At 41.9% G+C, this 23,825-nt stretch overlaps 1 protein-coding gene across 1 annotated transcript in view; it reads right to left on the bottom strand.

The window, feature by feature from the left end:
• The window catches only part of ANKDD1B (ankyrin repeat and death domain containing 1B), a 57,280-nt gene extending 35,025 nt beyond the window's left edge, over positions 1-22,255 (bottom strand). Inside the window, 5 exon segments of the mRNA XM_058551481.1 lie at positions 5,223-5,327; positions 5,437-5,535; positions 14,382-14,480; positions 16,951-17,054; positions 21,940-22,255. Coding sequence (XP_058407464.1) covers positions 5,223-5,327; positions 5,437-5,535; positions 14,382-14,480; positions 16,951-17,054; positions 21,940-22,255 — 723 coding nt within the window.
• Between the last annotated feature and the right edge of the window lie 1,570 nt (positions 22,256-23,825).

The following is a 23,825-nucleotide window of genomic DNA, read 5'->3' as shown; positions in this document are numbered from 1 at the left end:
CACCTGTGGTTGCTACAAAGCCTTGTATTCTGCGTGGCTAAACAAAGTGACCCAGGATCCACCCACAAAGAAAGCCTAGTCTGGTAAGGAATGGTAGGTTATCACAGATGAAATGTCTTTCCCCACGAGGAAAACAGCTATTACTTTAAACTTTGGATGCCCTTTAAAAATGCTAGCATCAAGAAAAAAAAATGTGAAAGCCAAATTACACAAAATAAGGACATTTAAAGCAGTCTATCTCTTATAAGTATATCAAAAGGTAGCATGAAGAAAGATGAGGTGACAGCAAAACGAGATATAAATTTTTTCTCCCATCTCTAGTACACATTATTAGGTCAAATAGCAAAAGGAATTTCAAAAATATGCATTTTTTTAAAAAATATAGTTTCTTATCATGTCTTATTTCATTTTTTAACCACCCAACCCTTTTTAATTATGTTCAAGTAGGCCTCTGTCCAATGCAGTCTCGTAGGACTGCCCTCACTTGGAAGACAGGGAGATTTTTCCAGCCAAGAGGACAGTGGAGCTTGGAGTCAGAGCCTCAGGCTTCAGGCCCCACACAAATCACCATGCCTTCCACGCTCAGGACCCTGATTCCCTTCCCTAATGAACAAAAACAAGGAGGGTCCAGAATTCTTGCTCCCTTTTTCCTTTATTAACTTAATGTGTATTTAACCTAATATGCTTTAACTTAATACATTTAAATTTTTTGCATGTGAATAAGTCTGAGGAGTTGCAATTCTTTATTAGAAATCACTTTTCATTTTTAAGTTTACTTTCAGGGTTATCAAATTTGACAAGTTACCAAATTCAGCAAAAATTCCATAAACGGCCATTAAATGAGCACCCACAGGCCAACCTGACCATCCCTTCCCACAGGGATCCCAGAGATGGCGTCCTGGAGAGCCTCTGAGGAGAGGGGGCCAGGTAGAACCCAGCACAAACCCCCCAGTGTCTCCTGTGCACGTCTACACCCCACGTTTCCCCTCACCTGGGGATCAGGAATTCACAGCAGAACCCCAGCAAAAGGGGAAAACCAGCAGGTCTCTGACTGACTAGAGATTTGAGAGCGAAAAGGAACATTGCCAGGAGGTGTGAGTGCTGAAGAGCAGCGCCTGGGACAGGAAGGCGTGGGGCTGGTGTGGGTGGGGCCCCGGGTTAGACCTCCCCTTACACACTGAAGTCGAAAGGTCTGGTGAAATCTAAGGCAGTAAATGTGGGCCTCAGGTGCATATAAGAGACTATGTCTTCTCAAATCCCCTCGTGCTCATTATTCCTGGCCCTCCAATAAAAGAAGCTCCTTTACATTTTGACCTCTAGAGGCTACTACATAGATTCCTTTAAACCAATGGAAGCTCCCCTATATCTGCAGCTGAAACCAACCTACCATCGTACCACCAAACGCTTGTAAATATTCAACAAACATATGAATGGCCTCTGAGGCTATTCCTTTCTGTGTCCCTCCCTCTCCAAACATTCTAATCTGAGTAATTATTTTTGATCACTAGGTAGGTGTTTACATGTAGATTCAAAATATCTAGGTGACTTTACCCATAACTTCAGGCTGCTCTAACCTCTCTCGTCTGGAGAGGCTACATGATTTCTAGAACTACGGAGCTGGGAGGAACCTCAACATATTTCCCTGTGTCCTCCATCTCGCCCATCCCCACCCAAACTCTTCTGGGCCTAGGTAAGTCCAGTTTATCAATACAGACCTCCTCCCAGTAAGGCTCTCCTTGTTAGCTTTTGGAGTTCCCTCCAGGCTGAAAGAAGGACTTTCCCAACCCTGGGCAGGTAAACAGGCTCTCAATCACTTTCTGTTGATAACAGACTAGGCGAGAGGGCCCATTGTGAAGGCAGCCAGCAGCCTTTCTCATCAAATGCATTTCATGAGCTCCACTATAACTTTAAGCAAACACAGATGGAAAACCCAGTGATGAATTAATAGACCCGGAGCTCCCAATCCCAGTTCCTACTGGTTTTGCCGATATCCTTGACCCCATTCAGAGATCGCAGAAAAAGAGTAGACTTTGTTTGCCAGGTTTCTTAGAGAACTAAAATCGGACTCAGCGATTCTTCTCTCCCTAGACAGCCCAGTGGACTCGTCATTTGCTCATTCTTCATACGCCTCTGAGCCTCTGAACCCATCTGAATTTTAAGATCTCCTAGCTGGCCATATGGCTCTGAGCAGTCTGCTTTCAGGGCTCTTCAGCCTTTTCCCTGTCAGATAGTCAGAGGAAGAGGAAGAACGGTGGGACAGGACAAGCCCGGAGCCAGCTGAGAAGAGATGACAAACAGGAAGGCTACTGGCCAGCAGAAGCTCCAGAGGTGAGGAAGTCTCCCCGCAAATCTGCTCTGGTCTTCGAGCCCCTTCAGCCTGCCTGATCCTCCCCACACACTGCTGTCTCCAGTGAAAGCGGCCAGAGCCCCCTGAAAGGGGAGACAGTCGTGTGTCTCACATATAACAGGCCCTGAACAAATATCTACTGAATTGAACTGAATGGAATTGAAGGGGTTCAGAACAGGCTCCTCAAGGTGGGCTACTTTGGCCTGTGGATTATTTTGAGCTAAAGGCAATCAAGACCCTGAGGGCTCAAGAGAAACTTTTACCTCTCCCATGAAGAATTTAAATTGGGGGCCTTGCCGATAATAAGAGTTATTATCACAAATAAATTTGTATGACCTATCTGTATGGCAGAGCAAACATTTAATTTCTGAACATCTGCTCTCCTTATCATCCTATGCATTACCCTCCTCCCCTCTGAAGCCCAGACCCCTAACCCATTCGTTGGCTCAAGATGGCATATACATACCTCATTTTACCTCTCTGTTTTAGAATTTCTCATGTACGTGGGGTTCCCATACGTATGAAATTACATTTGTTTTTCTCCTGTTAATCTGTCTCACGTCATTTTAATTATCAGACCAGCTGAAAGAACCTCTGAAGGGTAGAGGAAAATTTTTCCTCCCCAACAGAATTCATTCATAGGTCGCATCCCTACTTAACATCAAACTGGAAATGATCCAACTTCCTCACCTTGACACTAGATGCTATTTGCCCATGATTATCAGTTTGAGGAAATCAGATAATACATTTATCCTATAATAATCATTAGAACAACTACTATTTAGTGAGCACTTACCATGTGCCAGGGTCTTTACTAAGTGCCTCATCGTCCTTAATCCATTTAAGCATCCCAAGAGTGCCTATGCCAACACTGCTACATAAGAATATCTGCGGGGTGGTGTCTGATGGGAAAGGGGTGCTGGAATGGCTTACCATGCAGCTCCTTGGCATAGGCACTTCTATATAAGACTGAGGAAATATCAATCATCTATATCAAAGAAAGGAGGTGATGGAGGTACTGAGGCTTTCAGCAGTTGGAGAACTTGCTAGAACCACAGAGCTAATATTCGCCCAGACCACAGCCCAAGTCTGTCTGCCTCCAAGCTGTAAATGTAGAGCTGCTCAGTCATACTAAGAGAAGTAAAAGGAATTTATAGACTTCATTTGGAGAAATAATTTTCGTTTTCATTGTTTTTAAGACTGAGGTCAGGAAAAAATGGGAAAGTTTTTTAGAAGAGGTGAAATGAAGTGAATATTACTGATTAACTTCTAGAAAGACTTTAATGGAGAATAATGTTCTAGAGGCACAGCGAAAAGGAGGTTCTATCTGAAATCAAAATGCCAACCCCACAAAGGATATTACCCTATGAAAAACGACTAGAAGGAGATATTGCAAGGAGAAGACAGTCCCCAGCACACGTGCAATGGCCCTGTCATCTGAGAAGGGAGACAGCACAGCATGGAGACTGGAGTCAGCCAGACCTGAATTCAAATCCTAGCTCTGTCACTGTCCAGTTTGGGGACTTCAGACCAGGGACTTAGCCTCTCTGAGCCTCGACTTCTTCACCTTTAAAAATAAGCAAAATATTCCCTTCTTTATAGGATTATTGTGGGGTTTACAGGATAATTCATTCATTCAGCATTGGTTTGTTAAGCATCCATATGTGCCAGGCCCTAGACCTCTCACTGAACTAACGTATGTAAATAGCTTTCCTCTGTACATAGCACACTAATAAATACTCAATAACGTGACCAGTATTTTCACCATAAGTAGCTTTGCAATAAACGTCTTTGCCACAAGCATTTTCGTCACATAACTAATTGGCCATAAGGCAATTTTGCCATTAAAAAAAGATAAAATAATCGGTTGACAGTTTGGTTTCATTTTGGTGTAAACCAAGATTGCATACCGTACTAGAGAATGATAACATATCAGTTTGCAAATCCTTCACATCGCAATACAAAGCCCAGTTACAAAGGCGCATCCTAGCATTTGGAAACTGCTCTCTCTCTTAATAAGGAAGAAATTTGAGCAAAAAAGAAAAAAGTGTGATGCCGAATGAGGACAATGAATCAACAGGCCAAAAAATATATATATATAATACTAGGAACAAAAGACTTGGAAGACAAGTGCTTAGGTACAATCCACAAAATAAAATCAGTGATCTGTGCAGTATTTGCCATGAATCTACGCACATTTTACATGTATTCAAGTGTTTTTGTATTTTCTTTTCTCACAATAAACTCTTTTTAATGTTATTAATTTTATTTTATTTTTTGTTATTTTATCTTTTTTTACAGCAAAGACATTTAAAGCAAAATCACCTTACACCCAATTAGTTATACAGCAAAAATGCTTGTAGCAAAGAGGCTTGCAGCAAAGATGTTTATGGCAAAGCCACTTATGGTTCCGAGAATACTTAGAAGTCCTCAACAAGTGGTAGCTGTTATTATTATACATCTCTTAAACAAAAGAAAAGGAATATTGACAAATATGGTAAAATTGCATCATATTCCATGGCTCATTACTGCAGAGCTTTGGGTCAAATACATTCCCAAAAGGCCAGGCATAGAGAGTAAAATGCAGGCACCTATTCTGAAAACCAAAGAGGGTGTGGATACTGACATCCTGCCCGGGATGAGAGAGAAGAGAAGGAAGCAGGAATCCGGCTGCTTCAATACCACGTCAGGTGCCAGGGCCACCGCCAACACCAACACTTCCCTTCTGCCCCGTGGTCTGTCTGCCAGAGTGATGGAGGAGCTGGCTATAGGGCCAGGTCTGTCTGTGCTGGCTGCTTTGGCAGCTCCAGCAGGGGCAGGAAAAAGCGGAATTTGGAAGAGGTGCATGAGAGATGTCCTACCACAGGAAACACACCTCATCAGGCTGGTCCAGGTCCTTCAGGTGTAAATCTTGAATGAGGTACTCCACGATGCGCACACTATTGCTCTGAGCTGCAAAGTGGAGGGCATTCATTCCATCCTGGAGAGAGGCGGGTGGGGAGATGATTACACAGCCATCTCAGGACCTCCCCCTCCTGCACTAGTGAGCTGAGAGCTCACGTGGGTCCAGGTGTGACCCAAACGCCTACCTGACTCTTGGCTCTCTGGTCTGCGCCAGCTCTAACCAGCATGAGCATGATCTCGAGGCTTCCAGACCAGGAGGCAAGGTGAATTACTGTCAAGCCATGCTTCCCCAAGAAGAGAGCAAAAAAGAATCCATCACTTGGATGAGCCACAACACACTATAGTCAACAAAAAGCCAAGTTTATACTCAACTGTTAAAAATTAAGAAATAGGAAGAGAATTTAATACACAGCAAAGGTGGTATTTCAATTCGATGGGGAAAATGAAGATATTTAATAAGTGGTGCAGGCGCAAGTGGTTCTCCATCTGAAAGAAAACATACATAAATCCTATTCCTATCATACACACAAAAAAGTACACAAACAATAAATATATTAGAAGAAAATCTAGACTATAATGTACAGTGCCTTAATCCAGAAGTTATAAAAGGAAAGATTGACGATAAACAAATGATAGATCTTTTTAAATGTATCAATAAAGATAAATGGTTCCTTTCTCTAATACATGAAGCACTCTTACAAATCAACAAGAAAAAGGCAATTAAACCAATTGAAAAATGGACCAAAAAAGGTGCTCGCTTAAGGTATTAGTGGAAACGAAAGCATTAGAGTTTAAGCAATGTGGCAATATCTATTAAAACTTTAAATACAACCAGCAATCCCACTCCTGGGAATCTATCCCATGAAAATAAGTTTTAGGACCTCATGTTATATAAACAAGGATATTAATTGTCAACTCTTAAAGCTGGGAGCAAGGTACATCTCTATCAATATAGGATTATTGAACGAATTAGGGAAAAGTCATACCATATCATGCAGCCATTCAAAATAATGAATTAGAGCTATAACAATTGACTCGGAGAGATTTCCATGAGCTAGCTGTTTTTTTTTTTTAAAGATTTATTTATTTATTTTCCCCCCAAAGCCCCAGTAGATAGTTGTATGTCATAGTTGCACATCCTTCTAGTTGCTGTACGTGGGACGCGGCCTCAGCATGGCTGGAGAAGCGGTGCATCGGTGCGCGCCCGGGATTCGAACCCGGGCCACTAGCAGCGGAGCGCACGCACTTAACCGCTAAGCCACGGGGCCGGCCCCATGAGCTAGCTGTTAAATGTGGAAAATAACATGCAGAAAAAATATAACCCCATTTTTTTTAATTTTATTGAGGTCATACTGGCTTTTAACATTGTATAAATTTCAGGTGTACACTATTATATTTCAGTTTCTGTATAGGCTGCATTGTGCTCACCACCAATAGTCTAGTTTTTATCTGATAATCCCATTTTTATAAAATAAGCAACAACCAAAAAACTCATGTGTATACGTATATATCTCTCTATCTCTAGGTGGGTAAGTAGGTAGAGAGATTGATAGATATCGATATGGATGTGATTATATAAGCATGAGGAAAAGTACAGAAATAAACACACATACCCCACGTTGTTAAACGTAGTTACTGGAGATGGGGAAGGTAAACAAAAAAGAAAAAAACAGAAAAGACTGAAGTTATAAAAAGAATCCTATTTATATGTAAGTTATTTAAAATATTCTCTCTCTATAAAATTATATGTGTGTGTGTGTGTGTGTGTGTGTGTGTGCGCACGCACACGTGCACAAAATAAACTGAAAGAGAGATTCCGAGCAGGCCCTGTTGACGTGGACTGATGCTGCAGGCAGTCAGCCTCCTCGTGTACTGAACGAGCAGGGAGAAAGTGTGAGAGGCGACAGCGGCAGTCGGCACTGGCTGTCTCAGGAGGGTGGGACTGGAGGGCGGTAAGCTGGGAGAAACTGGGACCTGTGTTCTAGGCCCCAAGTTAGAGAAGCAACATAGAGCAGACACCATGAGCATGACCGTAGAACTGAACGAAACGGACCTCCAATTCTGGCTCGACCCCCTCAAGCACTGTTATCTCAGTCAACTTAGTTAACTCTCAGCCTCAGGTTCCTTATCTCTAAGTTCATGTGTCTGCTTCTCTGTTTCCTTTTATTCCTGTAAAAAAATCATCCATTTCCTCTGTAAAAGTGCCTTCCAATAGTAAGCCTTCTCAGCACATCCTATCTGCCTCTCCTCATCGGCAGTTGTTTGTGATCCAGGAAACCGGTTTGCTAGATACATAGAGTATGAAGAAATAAACAAGGAATGAGATCTGTGGGGCACTTCCATTTGTAAAGTGCATAAGCCTTTTGGCATTGATTTTGGCTGCCCCAGAAACTGCATTAATGTATTCTCTTCTTCTCAGCCAAGTTCAGTATAAAGCTCCAGATTATTGAGGTTAACTCTAGATCAGTGGTTCTCAACTGCCCCCAGGGCACATTTGGAGATGTCTGGAGACACCTGATTGTCGAGACTGAAGGGAGACATTAGTATTTAGCAGGTAGAGGCCAGAGATACTGCAAAACATCCTACAATCCCAAACAGCCCCCACAACAATAGATCACCTGACCAAAAGTCATAGTGCCACTGTTGAGAAACCCTGCTCTAAATGCACATACCCTATAAAATTTACATTTCAGCTGTCACACTACATGGGGAGTTAGTCTGTGTAAGTCTACTTATATATTTACAATTTCAGTATAAAGACAATGCTTGCCAATGTCTGCACTCTTTTTCCCAAGGAACAATGACGTACAATAACTAGCCGAGGTTCTTCAAGAAATGGGCCCTAAACACAGTTCCACCCATTAATCTAGCCTTCTCTACAAATCAATGCTCCATATTCAATAATACTAAATCCAGTTTCACACATGGTCAAAAAAAGAGGCCGGAAATACCTGGGATAGATGATAAATCACATTTTGATAGGAGCTCTCTTTCTCCCTAAGAGGTCATTTCTAACCTCAAAGCAGCGAACAGTTAGAGATTTCAAACACTGATCATAAAATCCAAAAGCCAGGAAATCCAGCTGTGAACAACCTGAGTCTCTGAAACCATAAATTCTGAGCAGACCCATCGTTCCTCAGAGGCAAAGAATCACTGCTCAGAGATGTAAATCCTCCAAAAGAACCTCCATAAAACCAAGTTTTCTGACATGGAACTGACATGCCTGAGACAGTTCAGGAGCACGTGTCATGGATCACACTCACAGTCGGTACATGAGACTCTGTAAAGTGTAAAATGCCCACAGACAGTGACAACCTGTCCTCATCACCAGTCTGGTCACAGGTGAGAAGGTCAATGACTTCCCCGGGGAAACACTTGAACTGGAGGAGCTTCCCGAGATAGGAAGCTCTGAGAGCAGATGCTTGTCATTATCCTCTGAGCACCACCTGAGCTCCACCCGGGATCTTTTGTTCACCTCTGGAGTAGGAGCCTCCCTTTACGTAGTCTGCCTCTTCCCAAGATTCAGGGATGCCCCCCACTTTAAACCTGGAGTCCTCAGTGTCTGGGCCATGCATCTGATCCTCAGCATGCAAGGCCTTGAGGTACCCATCTGTTACAGTCTCGGTCCTTGTTCCCCCGAGAGACTGTAGGCCCCTCAAAGCAGGGACTGTATCTCATGCCAGTGCTTCCTGACATGATCACCTGGGGATCTTGCTAACTTGCAGATTCTGATTCAGGAGGTCTGGGGTGGGGCCCAAGATTCTGCATTTCTAACAAGATCCCAGGTAATGCCAGTGCTCTGGTCCTAGGACCACATTTTGAGCAGCAAGACCTTATATCTAGTCGAATCCCCGGTAGTGGGCATTGAGACTTGCCCGCATCAGGCACGGAATAAATACTGATAGTGAAGGGGTTCAGTTGTTGGCTCTTTGCAAATAGCTGTCAGAACTTAGAAGACAGAGCTGCCAAGTCAAACTTAGGGCTCATCACCCAGATCAAGAAGCGGCCAGGTCTGACCAAACATGGCATTGCTTGATTATAAAAAGCACTTTATTAGTTATGTACTAATGCACTGTGAATAATTAAGTTAGTTATGGAAATATTTAACTTAGTGAAACTTTCAAGGCAGGATACAGAGATACATCAGGAATTACTATATTTCCCACCTGACAGCATTTCAGTCTCACAAGGCAAAGAAGCTGATGCGAGTTCCAAATGTATGTTTGGAAAAGTCTCCAACAGAACAAGTTGGTAAAACATCTCTTCATCATTTCTGGAATAAATGTCTTATACTCTGACATAAACCAGTAGTGTATTTAATACTTTGAAACATGGCAACCCTCAGACATGCTGTTTAAAAGAAAAGATGCTATTCAGCCTGGGTAATGGATACAAAAGTGTTTATTGTACAATTCTCTCCACTTTTACGGCACGTTAAAGATTTGGGGTTACAGCTCTGGGTAAGACGGAATAAGTACACTCCACTCTGTCTCTCTCACCAAATGCAACTAAAGTCTCTGGACAGAATGCATGGTGCAGCTAGGTGAGGACTCTGAAGGGTAAATGGTAGCAGGTAGACTGGGGAAGAAAACCAGAACTCAAAATATAAACAGTTGGGGTCTCCCGATTTTTTGTTTTTTCTTTCTTACCTTCCAGCTTGCACTCAAGGCAGTGCAAATCACAGCACTGGGCCCTGGGCACGGCAGAAAGAGCTCCAAGAGCAGCCCTCTCTTTCTGGCCTAAGGAGCGGAGGGGGACTCTACAGGAGGGAGAGGGTAGGGGAGATCCTGCGTCTTTCTTCTCTTCTGGCCCTGGCCCAGGCACGCCTCACTCCCAAAGCTGTAACCTGCGGGGGGAGGGGTAGCAGCAGCAACTGGGCAGCACCCGAACTCCGACAGGACTCCTCTCCACCCAGAGGAACTGTGGTCAGAAGAGGGGGTGGGAGACCCGTGTTGGTTTCTTCCCTCTCTCAGTCCTAGAGGCAACCTAACTGTGGGACACACACAGCCAAGCTGGGAGTCTATACCCTTGACCAGGAAAAGGGGAAGGGCCTTGGAGCTAGAGAATGGGGCGGCGGTGGTCATCTTGGAGAGGTGGGAGCTCAAGAAAGGGATCTCATGAAGTTGAGTATGCTCACCTGACCTCACCCCTGACCTGCACACAAACCTGACCATAAACAGCATCACAAAGGCTTGAGAACTGAACTAGGGAGTAGACCACCACCCAGGTCTCAGACTGGCCCCTGGATGGCGCACATGTAGGACAGGTCCAAATAGCACTGCAAAGGTGCTGAAAACTGAAGTGACACCAGTGTAAAATGGTGTTGAAGAAACTGGTCATCCATACACAAGGAAAAAAACACCTAGACCTACTCCTCATACCTTATACTTAACTCAAAATGGACAACAGATCTAAATGTAAAACACAAGTCTGTAAAAGCTTTAGAAGAAAAATATGAGAAAATCTTCATGACCTTAAGTTAGGCAAATCATTCACAGATATAACACCAATACGCAGATTCATTTTTAAAACATAAGTAAATTGTACTTCATCAAAATTAAAAACTTCTGCTCTGTGAAAAACACTAAAAAGATAAGCTACAGAATGTGAGAAAATATTTGCAAATCAGATATCTAACAAAGGACTTGTGTCCAGAATATATAAAGAACTCTCAAAATTCAACAATAAGAAAACAAACAACCCAACTTAAAAAAAAAAAAATGTTCAAAAGATTGGAATAAACACTTCACCAAAGAAGACATACAGATGCTCAGTAACACGAGAAAAAATGCTTGATATCATTAGTCATTAAAGAAATGCAAATTAAACCACAATGAGATGCCCATACAAACCTACTAAAATGGTTAAAATCAAGGGGAAAAAATGACAATATCAAGTGCTGATGAGGATGTGGAACAAATGGAACTCTGCTACATTGCTGGTGGGAATGCAAATGGCACAGCCACTCTAAAAAACTGTCTGGCAGCTTCTTGTATATAGCTTACTATACGACCTAGTAATCTAGGTATTTACACTAGAGAAATGAAAACTTATGCTTCCACAAATACTGTACACAAATGTTTATAGCAGCTTTATTTGTAATAGTCAAAAACTGGAAACAACTCTAATGTCCTTCAACTGGTGAATGGATAAATAAACTGTGGTACATCCATACAGTGGAATACTATTCAGCAATAAAAAGGGAGGAATTATGGATACATACAACAACATGGATGAACCTCAGAGGCCTTTTGCTGAGTGAAAGAAGCCAGTGTCAAAAGGTTATATACCCATTATCTCACACCATACACAAAAATTAACTCAAAATGGATTAAAGACTTGAATGTAAGACCTGAAACCATGAAACTTCTAGAAGAAAACATAGGCAGTATGCTCTTCGACATCGGTCTTAGCAACATATTTTCAAGTACCACGTCTCACTGGGCAAGGGAAACAATAGAAAGAAATAAACAAACGGGACTACATCAAACTAAAAAGATTCTGCACAGCAAAGGAAACCATCAACAAAACGAAAAGACAACCTAACAATTGGGACAAGATATTTAAACCGTATATCTGATCAGGGGTTAATATCCAAAATATATAAAGAACTCATGCATCTCAACAACAAAAAAACTAACAACCCAATTAAAAAATGGGCAAAAGACCTGAACAGACATTTCTCCAAAGAAGATATACAGATGGCCAACAGGCACATGAAAAGATGTTCAACATCATTAACTATCAGAGAAATGCAAATCAAAACTACAATGAGATATCACCTCACGCCCGTCAGAATGGCTATAATTAACAAGACAGGAAATAACAAGTGTTGGAGAAGATGTGGAGAAAAGGGAACTCTCACACACTGCTGGCGGGAGTGCAAACTGGTGCAGCCACTATGGAAAACGTATGGCGATTCCTCAAAAAATGAAGAAGAAGAGAACTATCATATCATCCAGCTATTCCACTGCTGGGTATTTATCCAAAGAACATGAAATCAACAATACAAAGAGATCTATGCACCCCTATGTTCACTGTAGCATTATTCACAACAGCCAAGACTTGGAAGCAACCTAGGTGCCCATCAAGGGACAGAATGGATAAAGAAGATGTGGTACATATACACAAAGGAATACTACTCAGCCATAAAAAACAATGAAATCTGGCCATTTGTACAACATGGACAGACCTTGAGGTTATTATGCTAAGCGAAATAAGTCAGAGGGAGAAAGTCAAATACCGTATGATCTCACTCATAAATAGAAGATAAAAACAACAACAAACAATCACACAGAGACAGAGATTGGATTGATGGCTACCAGAGGGGGAGTGGGGAGGAAGGAAGGCAAAAGGGGTGATTAGGCACACGTGTATGGTGATGGATTGTAATTAATCTCCAGGTGGTGAACATGATGTAATCTACACAGAAATTGAAATATAATGATATACACCTGAAATTTATGTTATAAACCAATGTTACCGCAACAAAAACAAAAGAACCAACCTGAAAAAAAAAGGTTATATGTTATATGATATCTTTTGTATGGAATTCTCAAAAAGGCAAAATTATGGAGAAAAAATCAGTGGTTGCCAGGGTGGGGGAGGGTTGACTACAAAGAGGCAGCATGAGAGAATTTTCTGGGTGACGTAACTGTTCCATATTTTGATTGTGGTGGTGGTTACAGGAATTTATACATGTGTTAACATTCATAGAACTGTATGCCAAAAAGAAAGTTAACTGCACAGTATGTTAATTTAAAAATTAAAGTAAAATAAAAAGTTATTATATCAGGATTTCAATGACAAAAGAACAATAGACTCTTGGCAATCAAGTCTATTACCAAAGCATCTTTCACAGGCTAACTAATGTTGCAAAATAATCACCTAAACAAGCTGTTCCTTAAGTACCACCACCATAATACAACTTATTACACTCACAAGGTTGGAGTGTTTCTGGTGCCAATTTTTAAAAAAGGGTACTTCTTCATTCTGATTCTGTTATGTATCAATCTACTTGCCTACCAATACCAGAGCAATAAAACAGACAGACAGAGATGTGCCCCACTGGTGAAACAAAGAGAAACTCATCATTATCAAGTCTAGGCCATGTCTACGATTGCCAACCAAACCAACAAGCTGACCAATTGTTTTGAACTGACTTCATTCATTCATCTTCCAAAGATTTACTAAGCACTTTCTATACCCAGCCCCTGTGAGACATGAACGTAAAGCACTGCTGAGTCAGTCCAGAGAGAAAAATAGAATAGCTCTGTGGGAATCTTCTGAACAGTTTAACTTTAAGAACCATGGTCCATTGGATTAACCAAGAACCAAGAACCATGGTCCACTGGATTAACTAAAAACCAAGGCTATCAACTTTTTCTGCAACTGGAGATAACAAACATGATGTTGGGTCTCTCCAGCCCAAGTGGTTTCCTTGTGCCATTGTAAAGTACTAAATGAAGTTAGGAAAATCCTTGGGGGTACGGGGGTGGGGGGCTGATATCTAGACAGACAAATAGTTAAGCTGATTTGTGGCTAATGGCGTGGTCTCTGGAATCAGATAAGCCAGGTTCACATCCTGCCTCCACCCCTTCTTAGATGTAATTTGTTGGGCATGATATTTACCCTCGTTGTGTCTCAGGCTTCTCGTCCGTAAATTGGGTATTATAGTAATACTTTTCTCACAAGGTGGGCGGGAGGGGCTAAGTATCAAAGTCCTAAGACTGGTGCGTAGTACATAGTATGTGTTTAATAAGCTTTACTTATTTATCAGAGTTCACAGGGCAAAGTCAAGATTTAACGTCCCTGATGCCAGTTAGCTTCTGTCTTCCATGTCCCAAAATATACTCTGGGCAACGACCTTATTCTTACAAATGCATGCTCCTGGCCATAAGGTCAAGATGGGAAAGTGAGTAAAAGCCTGAGTCCTACAGGTAATGGGTAAACAATTTACTCACCAAATATAAAGAGCACATAGTATGGAACAAACACTGCCAATGGAAATACGGGGTGTGTGTGTGTGTGGGTGTGTGTGTGTGTGAAGAAAAGACCACCAAAGTGACCAGATTTTCCCATAATCGTTGGTTATGCTCCACTCCATTCTGCCAAACGAAGATGAGCTTACCTTATCAGCAACATCTACCCTGGCCTTGTGATTAAGCAAGAAATCCACTGCAGATAAATGATTTGCCCCCACTGCAAAATGCAGGGCTGTGCGGTTTATCTGAGAAAACATAATTTGTGTTTTCAGTCATCTGATTGTTATTTAGCCTTTTTAAGTTTCCTGTTTCTGGAATGGCCATAATTTTCTACCAGGTGTTTGTATTTTGTTTATCTACTCTTTGCCTTTGCCTTTGCAAGTAGTGAGAACTGTGTCCAACACAATCTTGCCTTCATCTATTATCAGATAATACCAGAGAATTTGGCAATCCACTGGAGGATATGCCTCAAGCTGAAATCCATTGCATAACCTATCATTGATTGTAGCAACATAACAAATTTCAATTAGAGTAAAAGTTGTATTCTCCGCCATACGTAATCATTAATAGTGGTAAATTTTTTCTGCTAGGAATACATTGATAATGCATAACAAAAACTTCTATCTATACAGTTGGATGTTCAATCCATACATGATCTTTCTTCTGTAATTTTTTTATTGTAAATTTTAGTGAAGCAAACAAATAAATTGCAAAGGAAAGAAAGCAAGAGAAAGAAAGAGACACAGAGAAAGAAAGCTATGAATATCTTTTGCTTCAAAGGAAAGCCAAGATGGTGCTCCTGGGATGTCCAGAGACAGTCTCAAGTGTTTCAGACAATGGATGTTTTGCTTGTAAATAAAACACGTGTCATATTTCCCATACCCTAGACACCGTTTTTGCTTCCAAAGAAGGTGCCTGGGTGTGGATTTATTATCCTTTGTTTCACATAAATAATTTATCACAAAAATATGAGAACTGTTTAAACGTCTGATTTCCTGGTAGCTAAACTGGTAATAAACTAAGTTTGACAAAACACGAGTTATCTTGACATCGTCTGCAACCTAGAGCTATGTTCTAGCATGTCCAATTTGGGCTCTAAACTCCTCTATTAACTTTATTTCTGAAGAAGGATGCAAGCCAAAACAGCATCCCAGATAATTCAATAAAACCTCTTACATTTTTTTTCCATCTCTATCATCACAGATTTCAAAGAACTCTTCAAGTAACCATGTCAACAATTTGCTGTGAACGGAACTAAAAGAGATGTCATTAGAAAGTATAAAACGATTCATCACATTTACAAGCACTTGCCACATTGACTGTAGGTTAAATGGCCTAGATCACAGCCTGCCAAGTACTTTAACATAAACATATGGTTTAAAATATCAGAAAGTTGTATGTATGTGAAAATTTTTAAATGTTCATAGAAGTATACTGGAGAATCTATTTCCTGCTATTTGGAAAAATGGTTGTTGCTTTGCTTTTTTAACAGTCTAGATATCACCTTCAAAGGTCCTTGCTTATTCCTCTCCTTTTCGCCCCCTTCCTTCCTTGATTCCTTTCCTTTTTATTTATTTATTTATTTATTTATTGGTTCCTAAAATTGTTACGCTGCAAAATTTTGCTATTTTTCTACTGTTTCTAGGATGTCTATGGACAGCAAATACTGTATACACCCATAACACATCAGACACACACACACAATAGACACACAGACATAAATTCCCACATCCACATAAACACACACCCCCTCACGTGCACACATGCACAACTGCTAACCAGCCTTCCACTGCATGATGCACAACTTCAGTTTCCATGACCTCACGGCCTGGCACAGATCCAGGTTCTCTGGACCCTAAAGTTTACACTCTTTAGGGAGCCCTCTTTAAAGCCAGAGTCAGAAAGCTTAACTGATCGCAGTTAAAATTTCTTACTTTTTCAGATTTTACAAAATCATAAAAGTGTGGGAACACACTGCTGGAGCCCTCCCAGAGCCCTGGGAGGGGCCTGCACCATAGGCGCCCTACAGCTTATGCTTCATTTAGCATTAAATCCACCTCTGCCATCCCCACTCCACAAACTGTCCTGAGCAACTGACACAGCCCCCAACCTGTTCACTGTGATAAACCCTGCCTTGAGGGGCTGTTAGGACATCCATATTTCTAGCAGTGGACTTCTCCCCCAAACCCAGGCACTTGAAGAACAAGTAGGTAAGAGCCAGATTTCAGAAAAGGCCCACTGTCCAACATGCAGATGTTCTATATTTCAAAAGCAATAAAATGCAAACCCATACTCCCCTTCAGATTTTAAATTTGGAAGGCCCTAAGCACAAAGGACATCATTGGAGAGAAAACAATGATGAATTGTGTAGCAAGATGTTCTGCCTTTCCAGAACGTGTGAGGCGAAAGTGATCCATAGGCTACAATCCAGAACCAAGTCCTGCCCCATAACCTTGACAGTTGGCCTTCCTGCCCACCCAGAGGCTTTGCACAGATGCACATAAAGACCCTGGACACCTCCCCTCTGATAAGATAAATTAAACCCTCCAGAGCCTATTCCACTGCTGGATTCCATGTTTAGCTTAAACACTCTGGAATTACCAACAGAGAAGATCTCCTTCATTTCATCCAGCACAATCATTTTTATTTATTATTATTTATAAACCCAAGCCATTCTTAGAGTAGTTACTTGTCACATTTGTGACTTCTACTCACGTTGTTCACAGCATTAATATTAACCTTCTTTTCAAACAGCTTCTCCATAAGATCCAAATTATTGCTTTTAGCAGCATTCTGGAAGCTTCTCTCATTTGGCAGTACTGCAAGAAAGCAAGCAAGCATGACTAAGGGAACTTAAGGGGGATGAAGAGAAAGTAACCCTCATGTGGCAAACCTTGTGACTCTAAAAACTTGAAACAGCAGCCTTGAGCCTTTCATATTGTGCTATTCTGGACATGGGAACTTTGCTTCGATATTTTATAAAGTTGTATTATCAAGATTCCACTTCCTCCTCACACTGCAAGTGTTTTCACACCATTAAAAATATTCCTGGTCCCAAACAAAACACGATGGTCCCAAACAAAACATGATTCCCAAGGACCACCCTGAAGTCAGCAATTTAGTATCTGGCTCTAGGAGCTGGAGGGTGGCCACGGACTTCCCAGGGGATGTTGTTTGTAAAATGTTTATACAAGATTAGACAGGGAGGAGCTCAATACTCCATATGAGCTTACAGAGATAAAACTGTCGTCTGCAGAACCCCGTGCAGATGCCAGGCCTGCAGAAACTAATCCTTAAAATGCAGCCCGCCATATAAACATGCCCAAAGGCATGGGCATGGGCATGGGATGAACATGTTTTATTCTCATTTATGGGAAAGGAGATGAAAGTAGATTCACACCTACTACAAACATTACATATCACACACAGATTCACATTCAGATGGCAGGTTTTATTAACTAGCATGGAGGAGATTACAGAATTTATTGAGTTTTTTTGTCATGTAGGGGAGCTGGAGGGCTCTCAGCAGACGATTCCAACATAGGAGGATAAGGCCAGAATTGGAACAATGTGAAATCAGCAAGAGACCTTCTCCAAATATAAAGGACCCTAGGAGAGATTTTGTAGACGTGTTGCCAAGTAGGTTCCCAATATCTGCCAAAGACTCTCGAATGCTACCAACTCCAACCCAAGACCAGGGAGGACCTTCATGGGAGGTGGACACATTCATTCTTCCCATCACCTGGATCCCGCTCTTCCTTTCTACCCCCACTCTTGTTTCCACTCCGTGACTTCAACTCCACTCCAAGGAGATGATTAATCCAACACCTTGGTCTCTCAGTTCCCTGACTCCCTCGCCTCTAATAATCTTTTCTTCCATCTGAGCTCATCACCCAATTTCAGGTTACCCTCTTGACCTGATCATCATCAAAAACTACACTACCTCTGACAACTTCATGAATCTCATTCTCTGACCACCACCTCTCACCCATTCAGCTCACCTGCTCTAGTTCTCTCAGTCCAGAAATTCTGCAACCTCATCAAGTCCTCCAATCCACTGTTCTCACCATCTTTTCTCATTATTCATCTCTTATGTCCTTACTTCTCTCCTCACCAGTTTAGAGTCCATGGTCCATCTCTGAAACCACTTCCATGCAAACACCTTTGCCTCCCTCGCCACTCAGACCAGTTGGTCAGAATCCTAATTCTGAGATTAAACCCAATTGGTATCTGCTCCATTTTTGCACCTGAACAGCTAAATAGTACTAGAGAAAAACATACAACCATGCTGAGGTCGACACTGCTAGCGTTCATCAACATCGGGTTGTCTTTACTATCTGAGCCCATGGATAAGTACATATCCCAGCCTGGACGCAGTTAGGTGAGATCTGTCCAGTGGACTGAAAGCAGAAGCGATGGTGTGGCACTTTGGGGCTGAGTCAGTGAAAAGCCCCTGTGTCACCCTCCAGGTCTTTCTTCCCCTGTCTTGCCAACCTTGGAAGCCACGTGTTTAAATGTAAGGGTGTGGTAGCTGAATTGTGTCCCCTCAAATTCATATGCTGAAATCCTAATCCCCAGCACCTCAAAATGTGACTGTATTTGGGAATAGCGTCTTTAAAGAGGTGATTAAGTTAAATGGGGTCATTGTGGGGGGAGCCCTAATCCAATATGACTGGTGTCCTTGTAAGAGGGGAAATTTGGATACAAATACAACAGAGGGATAACCATGTGAAGACACAGGGAGAAGACGGCCATCTACAAGCCAAGGAGAGAGGCCTCAGAAGAAACTAACCCTGCCAACTCCTTGATCTTGGACTTATAGCCTCAAGAACCAGGAGATAAATTTTTGTTGTTTAAGCCACCCAGTCTGTGTTTAGTTTATTTACTTTATTATGGCAGCCCTAGCAAACTAATATAAGGGGTGACAAGATGATGGCAACCCCATCAGCATGGTTTTGGGAGACAACTCTCCATGGGTCTCTCAGGGTTCTGCACATCTTACAAGCAGAAACACTGACTGCCTTTGTCCTGAACTATCTTTTCAAGGATGATTGTATAGTGATCTGCGTCGGAAGAGAGAGAGAATGTCTTCCTCTGAATCAAAGGGCAGGCTGCTTGCAGCCTTGTAAGACAGTGCTGGTAACGCATGCTTACTGCCCATTACAAAAGATTTGGGTTCCCTGAGCACCAGGTTCTTCTGTATCACAACCTATGGTCACTTGGCACTCTTTGCATCTCCCTGTGGGAACTGGGCCCTGGAGAACGGACACAAATACTGACACTCGGGCTACTGCTACAGTCTAGCTGCAGACAACTTGATTGTCTCCATATAAAATCCAAAGAAATGTACAAAAGAGCTCTAGAACTAAGAAGTGAGTTTAGCAAGGTTGCAGGATACAAGGTCAACACATAAAAATCAATCACATGTCTATACACTGGCAATCAACAAATGGAAAACAAAATTTTAAAAATAATACCATTTATAATAGATCAAAAAATCAAAACACTTAAGTATAAATCCAACAAAACTTGTACAGTTTCTCTATACCAAAAAAATACAAAATGCTGATGAAAGAAATCAAAGAATACTTAACTAAGTGAAAAGATATATCATGTCCATGGATTGGAAGACGAAACATAGTAAAGATGTCAATTCTCCCCAAATTGATCTATAGATTTAACCCAATCCAATCAAATGCCAGAAGGGTATTTTGTAGCTATAAAGAAGCTGATTCTAAAATTTATACGAAGAGGCAGAGGAACTAGAATAGCCAAAACAATTTTGAAAAAGAGTAAAGCTGAAGGAGTCACACTATTTAATTTTATTATAAATCTACAATAATCAATACAGCATGGTATTGGCAAAGGGATAGACTCATAGATCAATGCAACAAAATACAGAGTCTAGAAATAAACCTTCACAAGCATGGCCAATTCATTTTTGACAAAGGCTTGAAGGCCTTGACAATGGAGAAAGGATAATCATCTCAACAAGTGGTATTTGAAAATTGGACATTCAGATGAAAAAAATATGAACCTTGATGTAAATTTCATACCTTATATAAAAGTTAACTCAAAATAGATCACAGATAAAAACGTAAAACATAAAACTTTTAGAAGAAAACACAGGAGAAAAACTTCATAACCTGCAGTTAGGCAAAGAGTTCTTACACATGAAGCAACAGCATGACCATAAAAGAAAAAAACTCATAAATTGGAATTCATCAAAATTTAAAACTTGGCTCTGTGAACAGCACTACTAAGAGAATAAAAAAACAAACTATGGACTGGAGGATTATATTTGCAAATCACATATCTGACAAATGAACTGCAGTCAAAATATATTTTAAAAACTCTCAAAACTTAACAGTAAGAAAACAAACCAATTAAAAAATAGGGAAAAGATTTCAATAGAACAAAGAGGAACCAAAAAGGACATAGAGATGGCAAATAAGCACATGGAAAGATGTTCAACATCATTAGCCATTAGAGAAATGTAAATTAAAATCACACCTAGATACCAATACACACCTATGAGAATGGCTAAACTAAAAAATACTGACAATATCAAATGTAAGCTTCTTTCTTAGTGCATCCAGGCCTCGCCTGGGCCAGGTCTGACCACACCCCAACCTCACTGCTCTCCCCTTCACTCTCTAATGTCCAGCCAGGCTGGTCCCCCTCCTCTCTCAAAGATGTATCTATTTCATCCCTGCCTGGCATTTGCTGCTACTCTGCTTGTCATGCTCTTCCTATCTTCCCATGACTGGTTCATCCAGGGATTTGCTCAAATGTCTTGTCTGCCTTGACTACCAAATCTAAAGTTGTCCTGGGTTGCTGGCCCAGTCACATCACCCTCGGTCACGACCCCCACAGCACTTAACACTACCTTGAATTATCTTATTCATTTGCTTATCGTCTATCAACACTCCACCACAAGCCAACCGAGAGCTCCAGGAGAGCAGGGCTGGCGTGCCTCTGCATCCCCACTTCTAGAACTTGTCTGGCAAAGAGTAATCCCTCAAGAATATTTCTAGAATGAATATTCTAGTGAATGAATGAAGGAACGAACTACTCGCACATTATATTGAAGAACTGGTGCTCTGCGCTCAAGGCTGGGTTTTAGGCAATGAGGCCATCCCAGCCAGCCGACCTGGATGGGGCGCCCTGTTAACGGACTTCGTACCGTTCTCAACTTTTGAAGACTCTTCAACAGTGAGCCTCAGTTTATGCTATAAATTTATTCCCAAAGCATAAATGATCCATTCTATGCTTTAAACACTTAAGTACAGAAAGATTAAGTGACTTACTTAAAGTCACACAATAAATCAGCGCATGAGTCAGGATATAGATGTCAGCACATAAAACTCTTTCCTTATTTGCAAAAGGGCTTAATCATCTCTTTAAAAATGTTCTTCCTTAAATTGAAAGAGTAAACTCTTTCTTTCCATCCACCGTGTAGGTTTAACCTGAGATAAAACATCCTGAGAAATGTGAACCAAAACTTGGGTGGGGTGGATCCGCAGCTGAGAACCGGCCCAGAGGTGGTGCAGAGGAGGATGGCCTCGGGTGCCCAGTGCGTCCTCGCCGACTTCCTCCCCGCGGCGTCCGAGCTGCCCAGGCACCGTCGGAACAAGGCCCACCGGCCCCCCGCCCCCGGCCCCCACCCCCACCCCCGTTTCCAGACCTCGTCCTGGGACTCACGGAACTCGGGGCCGGCCGCCGCCGCCTCCTCCTCCCGGGGCCCCTCGTGCTTCGGGGTCCGGAACAGGCCCCTCCAGGGCCGGACCGCCGCGCCCCTCAGGTCTTCCCTAAGGCCCTTCGCGGCTGCAGCCGCCCCAAGCAGCAGCCCCCTCGCCGCCGCTCTGTGTCCCGGGGGGTCCGTGTCCACCTGCGCCCTGCGCCCCGGGGCGCGCCCGGCGGGGTCCGTGTCCACGTGCACCCGCAGCCCGCCGGGAGGGACGCAGACCCGGGGCGGGTCCGCGGTCCTCTCCGCCGGTCCTCTGCGCCGCTCACCCATGTGTCTCCAGCCCTGCCCGGCCGGGCCGGCCCGGAGGGGCCGCCTGCAGGTGTGGCGTGCGCGGGGATGCCGGTTGGTTTTCCCTGTGATAAAACGTTCTGAGAAACTCCCAGCTCATACTTCAGCAAGTCTTCGTGCAATTTTGAGAAATGTCGAGTTGGATTTATAACCAACACTATTGGAGCTTCAATATTAAATCATTTCTAAATGAGCTTCCAGAATTTTCTTTTGAATAAAGACTCTCAATTTCTTGTTCTGAAGGTGTAAACCATGGTATTCCATTTTTATGCAGTGCTAACCTATTGGACTCCCCATCTTGGATATTCTTTCTTTCTTAGTGTTTTACAAAATGAAGAATTGATGAAATGCAGTAATGTATTCTGGGTGATCATATGCCTAGCAAAAATTCCAATAATATGGAAGAGAAGTAGAATGTTGAAGGACAACCAGGATCCCTGCCCTGAATCCCTGGCACCTAAGCACATTAGGTTTGGTGAATGGATTACAACAAAACAAAACAAAACCATGGCACATCTCGCACCTGTGGATGGTTTCAGAGGTAAAATTGGAAATTTAGCATATTCTAGGAGTGAAAAAAAATGGAGCCCCCATAAAACAGAACTAGATTTGACCCCAGAACTGACCCACATCTTGTATGGATATATATATACAAACACACACTAGGACATGAGTAATATTAGGAAAGCATTGGCTATAAAAATACACAAGATGGTTTAGAGAAGGGAAAGAAACTGATGAAAGCTGAGAATTGAGTTGGAAGGCCAGAGATTAGACAAGTGAGGAGGACTTGACAAAAGGAATGGGGCGAAGTGGATGTTTTCGAGAGGCCCTACAAAGTAGACAGAATTCAATGGCTGGAATGGGTTTGGTAGAGGACGTGTGTGTGAGCGCATATATAAAGCATGTATATCAAGGTGTATGTATGCATCAGTTTGAAATCATGATAAAAGACTGAGGTTAGAAGGAAAAGGTTAACACTATTTGCCTCTAAATTATCTTCTGTCTCCTGAGCCTTCTGTAGATGGTTATAGCAACAGTTAGAAATAAGGCACTCATAAATTACCTCACACTTGTAAGGGGAACAGTTCAATATTATAATTTGCTTAATAAATGCAATCATGTTTCTAATATGCACCATAATATCATCTGAGTTTTTCTTGAACTGTTAATCCTGAACTGAAAACTGAACAATTTGTATATATTACAAAGCAAAAGTGATTATCCTTTAATTACACAACAAAGGAACAGTTTTTGCTCCAGGGAAATAAACACCACCTCTCTGTGAAGTTCACTAAATCCTACCAGCACCACGTATGTTCAAATATATGACTGCTTTTCAGAATGGAACATTACTTAAAAAAAAAAAAAAGCACCAGGAATGATTTTCAAAATGGAATATTTCCTCATAAAGCATTTTTTTAGCCCTAGATTAATAGTTCCAAGTACTATTCAAGTACAATAGTTCCAAATACTTCCCAGCCACCCCAAAGGATACAGTAATACAACATTTATAAAGCAAGCCATTATCCACCAAAGGAAAGAAATGCAG

The sequence above is a fragment of the Diceros bicornis genome, chromosome 1 (genome assembly GCF_020826845.1).
Source record: "Diceros bicornis minor isolate mBicDic1 chromosome 1, mDicBic1.mat.cur, whole genome shotgun sequence".
NCBI lineage: Eukaryota > Metazoa > Chordata > Mammalia > Perissodactyla > Rhinocerotidae > Diceros > Diceros bicornis.
The sequence above is the reverse complement of the archived record's forward strand: the minus strand, read 5'-3'. Positions and strand labels throughout refer to the sequence as shown.